At 41.7% G+C, this 11,002-nt stretch overlaps 1 protein-coding gene across 1 annotated transcript in view; it reads right to left on the reverse strand.

Annotated features, from left to right (window-relative positions):
- Positions 1-9,361, reverse strand: part of LOC113116593 (threonylcarbamoyladenosine tRNA methylthiotransferase-like) — a 157,639-nt gene extending 148,278 nt beyond the window's left edge. Inside the window, exon 1 of the mRNA XM_026284832.1 lies at positions 9,222-9,361. Coding sequence (XP_026140617.1) covers positions 9,222-9,346 — 125 coding nt within the window. The 5' untranslated portion in view covers positions 9,347-9,361. The remainder of the gene's footprint in view (positions 1-9,221) is intronic.
- Between the last annotated feature and the right edge of the window lie 1,641 nt (positions 9,362-11,002).

The raw sequence follows: 11,002 nt of genomic DNA on the forward strand, positions 1-11,002 counted from the left end.
AGGTGTAAGAGAATAAAACTGGCATGTGGCCTCAGATGTGTGTTTGGAGATGAAGAATGACTTCACAAGCCAACACTGAGAAGAAGAACAGAGCACACAGACTCATGGCTCAGCACCAATCTGCAAAACATGCCTGAAAGTCAGCTCTTAATGGAAAAACAACAGTTGAATAAAACGTAAGGTTTGAACTGTGCGAAATGAACCAAAATGGCTGCTGTGGTGCTCAATGAGATTTTATCATGTGAGTGAACAAGGAAGACTGGGAAAACGGTCTCCAGGTTGAACGATGTCAGTGTAATGCCATTCTCTTACAAACCACAGAGACTGTACGTGTAGCTCTTTTCCATTAGTGCTCAGCGTTCACTAGAGATGTAAGATGCTCTTATGAAGTCCAATAACCTTGCGGTTTTAAATTCTGTTCAAACCAGAGATGGGCACTCGAGTCACATTTCTACAGACTTCAGACTCAGCACATGCAAAGCATGCTATGACTGTGACAACTTTAACATTAGAAAGAATACTATGGCAAAGTTATTGCTTTCTTTATTCCAAATGATTTTCTTTTTCATGAATATATGATTGACCTGCAGAATAGAAGCTGTATCATACACTTGGAAAATGATGAGCTATATCATCACTTCTCGACACTAGGGTAACAAGACACTTAGCTCATGAGATGAGACAAGTACAGATACTTGATTCACTAGAACGTGACTATTTTAATACTGTTTTAAGAAGTTTTCAATAAAATGTGTGTCTTTTTATTACAAAAAGTAAATCAATGCTGTTGTATTTAGAAATATTTTAACTAATCTAGGGCTGTAACGATTATTTTGGGAATCAATTAATCTACTGATAATTTTGACAACTGAGTAATCCTATCTTTTAATTTTATTTTTTTTTACTTTTTTGTAACAAACTGACCTAAGTGAAAACCAGGCTTTAGTATGACTATTTATATATAAACTAACAATGAGGCAAAAATAATTGGCTCAAATAAAACATCAAAACCAAGAAATTACAAGATTGTTTTGAACACCACCGTTAAAAATAAAATACATACGGTTTACAAAGCTCTGCTGCTTTATAATGAGCTGTTCTGTGTAAATACACACTAGATGGGTATATCTGACCATTTCGGCTCACAGCTTTTTGTTGTGTTCCTCCATTCATCAGGGCTGCGACTCTGCAGTTGAATACTATTATGAGCGTCTTGTGTTTATAAAAGCAAAACATTCTGACTGATTACTAATGCTAGTTAATGTCATACCATTGGTAGGTGAACGCATGGACTCAAAAGTGATATCAACCGGAAATCTGGCATGGTGCCAGAGAAAGCCCTGCATTTCACAAGTCCACAACAAAAGACAAATTCGGAAATGGCTATCGTGTTTTATTTTTGTGCTTGATGAATCCTCAGTGAATCCTTCAGTGCTGAGACTCAGATGATGACTCAAGCTCAATCACAATACACACCTGCACTGCACATCCTCTCAGACAGCACCTCACACCCAGGAACTACAGGGAAACACTCCTGAGAGCTGAACGAACCTGCAGCGAATGAGACCAGCAAAGCTGGAAGATCCAGTGGTTATGGTGGTGCTCTGCTGATTGACACACAGTCAATCTGTGTCTGTTTCTGAGTACAGCCCCCAGCAGGTCTTCCCCAGGCCAAACCGGACCGTTTATACTGTGTGTCAGGCATCTCAGCACACACACACACACATGAGTCAAATCACTCCGCTTTGCTCAGCATGTCATTCACCGAGTGACTCCTGCCCATCTCTCCTGCACCACTTCTTCAGCATCGTGCACAACTGAGGATGAGCGCTTCACACGTGGCTTTATTAGACAACCTAATGCATCTATTAGTGTCCCTGAAATAGATGGTTATAACCCTAATGTTAAATCAATCACCACTAGTGCTCATAGTGAAGCGTGTGGTCCTCCAGACAGATGGGGTTCCTCAGCAGATGTGTGATGTTGGAGAGTGTGCTGCTTACAACGGCAGGATGCAATCTGGTCTTTTTGGCTGGTGGTTTATGTTTGCACTTTGACCCCAAGGAGGAAATCCAGATCAACTCCCAGAAGCGAAAATCAAAACAAAATACAGATAAAACCTGTTTTGAGCTATTTTTTGTCATCTGAATACTGGTTTTAAGTAGAGGGGAAAAACCTATTTAAATCGGAAGTCAATTTGTTTGTGGAAAAATTTTTACTATTTTAGGCATATTGCCCAGCCTTACTTGACTGATTAAAGTTGATTAGAATTAATCATGTTTTTAAAAGGAGGATTTCTGTGCATGTTCTCAGAGAGAGAATATAACACAGATCAAGTCAAAGTCATCTTTAGCTCAAGGTGCACGATTAAACCGGCAAAAAGAGCGACATAGTGATTATTCATATAAACCTTTGTTTGTTAGATATTAATCGAACGTAACGAGTTGAGAATAAATATATATGCGTAACAGTAAACTGGATCTGTGTGGCTCTTAAAGTGACAGCGGGATGCTCTGCTACATTACAGTGCTAAACAATCAAGTATTAAACTGCAGGTCAATCAAAACTCCCTAACGTTACCGAATGAAATGTTTATTGAAGAAGTGGCATACAGACCATGCAAGCTTTGGATGTGTTGATGTGATTGATCCATTCATCGGTGTTGATCTTTTTTTTCTTTTTCTCAGCTTTTTCAAATGTTGCATTTTTCCTAAAACTGTCCCACACTACAGTGTTGATAAGAAAGATGCCAGGAAGCTATAATAAAACAGCTATAAAATTATTATTATTATACTTTGGATGGGTTAAATGCAGAGCATGAGTTCAGAGTATGGGTCATTATACAGCTACTGGGCTGTATGTCACTTTACTTGTACTGTTTCGGTAGATGCATCTGCTGTCTAAGAGCTGCCATTCTCCTAAAGTTAGAAACTCTTTTAGTTCTCCTTAAATACAGGTAATAAACAGCATGTTACTGCTGCCTAGAAGAGCTAAACAAATCTTTCACTGACATTATTATTTCTCACTGTCACACAGGTAGAGCAGACAATACTGTATAATTTGCCCGTCGCAATAATCAATATCTCACATGATGTGTGTATATGACATCAATCATTTTTGGTGATGCAGTATATTGCCCATTATATTTACTTAAAAATTAGTGTCACCATTATGTTTCGTACATTCCACTTGCGATCGTGTCTTTTGCGTCGTCTTGTACATAACATGGTGCAGTCGTGAGGTGCTAGCTCACATGAAAAAAAAAAAGGTTATTTTCTGCAGATTTGGTCTTGTTTAGGGACCTGTGCCTCTGTGCATACAGACATCTGAGCATTAATGTGCACGCTTTAAATGCATTAGACATTTTGCAACGAGCCTTCAGCGCGTGCTGAGTGAGCGAGCGCCTTAGGGGCCGTTCACATATCGTGCCTAAAAACGCGTGGAAAACGCTAAGCGCGTCTTTTCTCCTCCTTTCCAAAGCGCTCGGGCAGAAGCGCTCATGAGGCGTCTGTCTTTGCTAAGCAACAATGACGTGCTCTCTCCATGAGACGCGGAAATTTCAGCGAATGATAAATGGATTTGCAGCTCTAAAAATCGCTTGTAGTAGCTCTGCTACTGAATTTATTTCAAAATTGCAATCCATATACAACTATGATCAGCTGTTCCTTCATCTTGGCTGAGTTTTCAACGTTGTTACGGGAAAGGATGAAGCTGATTGGTTGGTTCTTGTCACATGACCCGCGGTGCGCTTGCAGCATTCTGAAAAGTTGAGATGTTTTTACATTTTGCTGTATCTAAAACGTATCGAACCGAACCGAACCGAACCGTGACATCAGTGTATCGTATCGAACCAAACCGTGAATTTTGTGAACCGTTACACCCCTAGTAAAAAGCTATGTGATGTGAGCGTGTATGCCGTTATTCACGTTTCTGACTGCATCACGGTGTAATGCACGACTGCCATCATTCAAACGATGAAAAAGTATCGACGTAAACAATGTATTTTGCAGGCAACACAAAATAAATGATAGAGCATAATATGAAGTGATAGACTTTTCATTTTGTCCATCCGATATATATTGTCATATCGCCCAGCTTTTTTACTGAAATGTTAAAAAATAAAAAGGTAAAAAAAATAAAATAATAATTAGATGGGTTTATTTTTAAGATTAGAGGATAGTATGAGCTCAGAATAAACACAGTTGCTCCAATAAACTTCCAGTTTGTGAGTGTCTTTCCCATCATGCCCTTGGTGAGCCAGTACTCAGAGTATCCACAAAGGAAGAATGCAGATGGAGTAAATGGAGTATAACAATGATTGAGCACTCTGCTCACACACACACACACACACACACACAGTCTGATCACGGTTGTATTTAGAGACTGAATCAGAAGCACTGATTCAAGACTCACTAAAGTTATCCAAATAATCCATTTGTAATGGGACTGATGGCTCAGTCGGACTGAAAAACCTTGAAGGGGTGGTTTATTCTTTTACTAATACGACGGAGAGTGCATGTAAAACCTCAATCAGATTGAAAATGAAAGGATTGCGAATGTGCAGTGATGCAGAAATAGAGTAATGACGTATGATGCTCTGAACAAGATCTTCCTTTTTAACAGATTGTTGCATTGTACTGTGTGATAAATGAGCAGCACGGCACACAGGTTTATATGTATATTTATCCACAAACTGATACTTATTAATTCTGCTGTTTAAAACAAATACAGAAACTGTGTAGCAGAGTGGTTATGTGCAAACAGTAAGAGTCTCTATATTGGTGCAGTGTGCACCTGTCAAAAAAAATATTCCAATTTGCAGCTTGTGACATAAACACTCACATCAGCCCGAACACTTTCTAGCGTTCATGTAAACACTACATTTAGATTCATCAGTCCGACTGAACCAAAAATGTGTTGTAATGAGTAATACTGCCAATAATGAGCATCACGGCAAACAGCACATACAAGAGAAGATTTACAAGCTCCCACCAAAGAGAAAGTCTTGTTTGTCTGCTTGACCGGCAGATATTACAGTGATGTGAGACTTTATTCTGACACCTACTGGCAAGGAAGCAGCATTGCATAAAGAATTAGGTTTGTTTACCATTGCCATCATTGACTCATGATTTACAGCTCTGAAACGGTCCAGTAATGGTCAGATGGTCATGTGATCTCAACATGGCAGTTGCATGAGAAGGGTTTTAATATACAGTAACTACTAAACTGAGACAGAGAGATCATCGGGCTCACATGCGTTTGCTGAAGGCTGATGAATCTAACGAGGCATTAAGCTGCTGTGAGGCTGAACAAACCATCCTTTGTGCCACACACACACTCTCACCTGGTCTCTAACTCTGTGTTTAGCGTGAGAGACTACAGTCACATGACACTGAACACGGAGCTGCTCTCACCTTTCATGATCAGCTTTCCTCAGCGCACAGCAACCTTTCAGAAATCTGATCCATTACCAATGTGTATGAAACATGTGGGCTGTTGCCTGGAGGTGATGTGGTTGCTAGGGTGTCCCGAGTGTGTTTGGTTTTCTGTATCATTAGCCTAAAAGTTTGTCCTGATAAAAGCCATCGTCTTTCGCAGACCAAACTCATGTCAGTGCTTCAGTGAATGTCCATGTGTAAGTCTAGTGTGGCTCATTCACACCTGCTATATACAGCTGAGCCGTGTCTTGATTCAAAGAGGTAGTTCTTTTCCCCACATAGGAACACATTTCAAATAGTTTGTGTCATTCTGAACAATCGGCTTGCCCTCTCTCTGACACGCATTGGTTGATCAAGGGTTTTGTGTCCATGGGTGGGATTTCCTAGAGACGACAGATACAGCTAGGGTTCATGACGACGAGGACCTCCATCAGTGTCCATGTGCCTGCTGTCTGCATCACGTCTGATCACATCTGATCGCTCGACTCAACACACACCAGAGGAGGAATCCTTCATGTCTGCAGCTGGACGCACACACAGCTTTAACCGAGAAGATAACGCAGATGAGAGTTTGTTCAATGCAGTAACAGAGAGAAAGAGAGCAGTGTTGATATGCACACAGAAAACTCATCATCTGAGGCCGTTTCAATGCGGTGTGTGTTCTTCTGTGTGTGATGATTGGCAGGGCTGCTCCTTTCTCAGCACTAGCTGCCGTTTTTATTCAGCCCTTGTAAATGAATTGTGTTTACTCAGCGGTAACGCTTGTGTTCCTCTGAGCCCACAGACGCTGATATAAACTGTGTGTGTGTGTGTGTGTGTGTGTGTGTGTGTGTGTGTGTGTGTGGTGTACTGGCAAGGCGTTGCACTAATTCAATATGTAAATGACACGTAGGAACCCGGCGAGCAGCTCAATGCAGCAGTAATTGCATTTGCATCGCAGCAATGGCTCTCAAATCCTCTCCACTTCATTCTGTGTGGTTTTGAAAAGGCCTCATTCTTCAATGACTAATCTTAATAACATTTGCATGTTCATTACAATTAAGGCAACTTTGAGCTTTTGGTTTTTAAGTTAATTTGTATTTCTCAATCGACGACAAAGACATCATCAGAAATTACGTGGAATTAACGATTGCTGAGCATTCCTCAAAAACACACCTTGCAAATGAGAAAATGTTCCATTGTGAGGGTTAGATAGCCAGTTCCTGATGATGTATTTGTTGATCTGAAGGGTTTTCAGCTGCATCTCATTTGGACACCGATATTACAGAGGTATTGAACATAAGACACACACAGATCTGTCTCATCACTGGCTCAGTCTCGTGTCAGCTGTGACAAACATCAGCAGCTGTAATGACATCCGTGTAGAGCACATCTGTTAGCCATGGAGTGAACAATGTGTTGTGACGGACTCAAACCTGAGCAATGAGTGTGAATTAGTGCTGTCTAAACTGCTCAAAAATGATGTTCGAATATTCCCTCTAAAAAGTACACGAATATCCAAACTATTTGAACATCTGGCTGCGCATGTTGTGAATGACGCGCATTGTCAATAACAGGCCAAAATAATACAAAGAGACATAACTACTTGCATAGATAGTCTATTTAGGTTTAAACATATGACAACGTATTACCTACACAAAAACAAGGAAATCAACTAATGTCCAAGACTGCAGACCTCACGCTCTCTCACCCTCACGTTCTCTGCACATAATGGTTTAAATGAACAAACACATTTCTGTGCAAGCAATTTAAGGTCGCGACTGTTGTCCCAAATATAGCAGGCTTCATTCAGTGATTGAAACAAATATTATTAATATTAATTGAAGTTTTACAGCATATAGAACTGACATTGAATGCTCCGAGCGAGCTGTGCTGTGGTAAACGTGGAACTTTTCTTTGACATGAAACGATAAATAATCAAACCTCGGATCCATTGCTTGACAGAACTCCCTGAAGCCTGCCCCATCCGCGATACTGATCCGTCTCATGTCCTTACTGAACGAAATTAATTTATCCGTTATGGCCTCGTCGTGTTGCAGACAAAGAGCTTACGGCGGGCGATGCAGTGTAATGTTAAGCGTCAAGACGTGACTGTTTAGCTGGAGCTCCACACATTATGCCATGCTCCTTTGGGTGCACATTTTTGAGATGTGACCTCATGTTGCTAGTGGTCGAATGGTATGCTAACTGTATCTTAAATAGCTTGCATACAACTTTATCTCGGGGGTCAACAATTTTACCTCATTTTCTCTGCTGTGGTCGAGTTGGGCTCTGCACTCGCTGCCATCTTCCATGAAGCGTAAACTTTCAGCAGTGATGCTGTGCCAGACAGTGTGACCCCTGTGACCTGTCCCTGAAGCCTCAGGCGCTAGCACACACTCACAAAGCAGACAGCCACGCCTCTACTACTGCGGGCCTTTTTTCCACATTTTTTTTTATTTGAATATTAATTTTCACCTTCGAAATTCGTTTTTTTTTTTAAACTATTCGAATACATATTCGAATTTAGAATATTCGTTGACAGCCCTAGTGTGAATCAGTGTCTCGATGAACACTTCAGATGCTTGAATACAGCAGCAGTGAGAGGGTCAGTGTTTGCATGCTCTCAGGAACAGTTAAAGATCCTCTTAACAGAATTAATCACAAGGTGATTACAATGGAAGAAACCCAGCATGCCCTGCTCTCAGCATGCACAGATCGCGCTCTTTTAACCTCAGCACTTTTACTTAAATCAACGAGGGTCAAAGGTCACACTCTGAAGCCCCTTTCACACTGCCATTCCGGCAAATACAGGGGTAAAGTGTTCCTGTAATTGTTCCCTGGTCGCTAGATTTGGCACTTTCACACTGCCAGTGATGACCCGGTATATGTGCGTGCTTTCACACACAACCCTTGAAGATCCCGTAACGACACGTGACATCAGCGCGTGACGTGTAATGTACGAGTCGACAACGCTTGGCACATTATACTTTCACTGAAGCAAGCAAACGATCTCTGCGTCAGCGCGGAAAGTGAGGAACTAACTGATCTCTGCTTCATTACAGTTTGCACATATGTTTTCGTCGCGAATGTTGATCTTCCTTCAAAACAGCTGGTAAAAGAGTCGCGGGATAACGCGCGTCATCACTTCGATACGGAATTAGATCTGGCTTTTGTTCACACAGCGCTCGTTCCGGATCGATTACCGCAATGTTACTATGTCCCCGACCCGGGTTTGATTCGGTAATCAATTTCGGGACGTGGTTGCTTTCACACAGAAGGCGACCAGGCAATGTTACGGGAATATTGCGGGTCTGACGTGCAGTGTGAAAGGGGCTTGAGAGGAAGTGCTGCTGGAACAGGAACATGAGCCTCTAGTGAAACTGCAGTGAACTGATGGAGTTCTCTCACACACACACACACACACACACAGTTCCATTAGTAGTAATGGTCCCATCTCTGCTCGTCTAGCTACATGTTTTTGGTGTACAGTGTGCAGCATTTGTCTCTCAGTCACTAAGGTCTAAACTAATCAAGGACACGGATGAGTGATGCCTGCAGCGAGTGTCTGTTCACAGACAGGGTTAGGGTTAGGGTTATGATCCCCTCATCATGATGCTCTTCACTGCCTTCACTACTCACAGATGAAGCTGATCTGGGAACAGTGATGACAGCAGCTGGTAACGGATGGCCTTCAATAATGAAGATATCTAACATTAACATAAGAATTTCTGAGCTAATATAAAGTCAGACATGCATGCGTTATTTCTCCAGGCCATAAACACGTAATGCAGAGAAACGTACTTGATGGAGTTCCTGAAGTGATCTTCTGCAGGGTTCTTGACTGTGCAGCTGTTCAGCAGCCACAGATCAGCATCAGAGGGGTTCTCTGCAGACACAGAAACAGTTATTAATATTACTGACGCCATCACACATTACTGGCATACTCATAACAACACTGGTGTATATTCTATACAATACTATGGGTTTAACACAGAAACATTGACCTCCCTGCCGTGAGAAGAGTAATGATCACTAGAGCAGGAAAACGGTTCCTTCAGTCAAATACCCTCAGTAATAATCATCATGTCTGCAGAGACTCAATCTATGACTCTACACTGTGACTTACTCTGTTGCTGTGTATGTGTAACGTGAACAGTGCACAGACTCCACTGACTCGATCAGCTCTTGTTATTACTGATACTCAGAGTCAGTGTGTGAGAGTCACAGCACAGAACAGATCAGCGTGATCACTCAATCTTTAACTGAACTCTCATATTTCCATGTGTATGTCAGGTCAGAATATTTAGAATGAAGAGTTAGAGATGATTGTGTGAACTGCAGCACAAACCACTTTAATAAGATCTGTGACATCATATAATGCTGCTTTACAGGTGTGTTTCACAGGTGACCTGCTGTCTGAACTCACACACACACACACACACACACACACACACACGCACTCTCTCTCTCTCTCTCTCTCTCTCACACACACACACACACACACTCACTCACAAGGACCGTTATGAGTTTGTGATTGTTTTAGTGAACCACACCACGACGCCCAAATCAAGGATTTCACTTGTGTAACTGCAGACATCTCTAGTACAGCAGATCAGCACAGTTATTATAAATAAATAATAACTGTGCCGCTTTAAAGATATGAAGAATTTATTCACTTTCATATTGTTGAAATCCTAAACGGAGATGTGTCTCTGCATGCAGTGAATGTGAACAAGTTTATCCCTTGATTGAGTCTAAACCACTCTTTGGAGCTCTTTCCCGGGGAACACAGCTGTATGTGTCTGGACACGAGGAGGAACGAGAAGAGGAGTGTGTAAAACACCTGGTCCAGGTCTCCAGACGTACCTGAGTGAATGAACACTGAACTGTGTTTTCAACGAGCGAAAACATTCACTTACATAACCTGGAGAGATCTGGAGCGACCCAACGGACTCTCAGGAAAAATATTTGCATAGTAAAATTTTAAACAAACCTCAAGTTCAACAGGATTCATTATTAACCAGATTTACAAAGAGTCAATTCCCACCATTCCACTGAGAGAGACACACACACACACACACACACACACACACAGGTTATGGGGATTCTCCATAGGAATAATGGTTTACCTGGCCATCACACAAAACTACAGGCGTTTCACTCCACTCTGTGATTTACAAGCTTTTCTTCCTCACAGGACCAAAAAATGCCCCCAGAAGATCCAAATTGACAGAAATGACTTTCCTTTTGGGACATTTCATCCTCACAACGTAGTGAATACCAGCACACACACACACACACTTTCTCTCTCACTCACAGATGTTCTCCAGAAGTCATTTGCATATATTTGCCTGTAGGCTGGAGCTCAGACAATCGCAGAGGCAGTTTTGGGTAAAATCTGTCTTCGGTTGAATGAACTCACTGCAACCGTCCTTATCTGAGTCACAAAAGACGTTCCACCACCAACGGCCAAAACACACTCGTACACAGCGCCGTGTCAGCGTCACACACACACACACACACACACACACACAGCCGTTCATTAATCCAGCTCTCTCTGGTGAAATGTTACGTCTGTGGCA

Source organism: Carassius auratus, chromosome 16 (assembly GCF_003368295.1).
Source record: "Carassius auratus strain Wakin chromosome 16, ASM336829v1, whole genome shotgun sequence".
Lineage (NCBI taxonomy): Eukaryota > Metazoa > Chordata > Actinopteri > Cypriniformes > Cyprinidae > Carassius > Carassius auratus.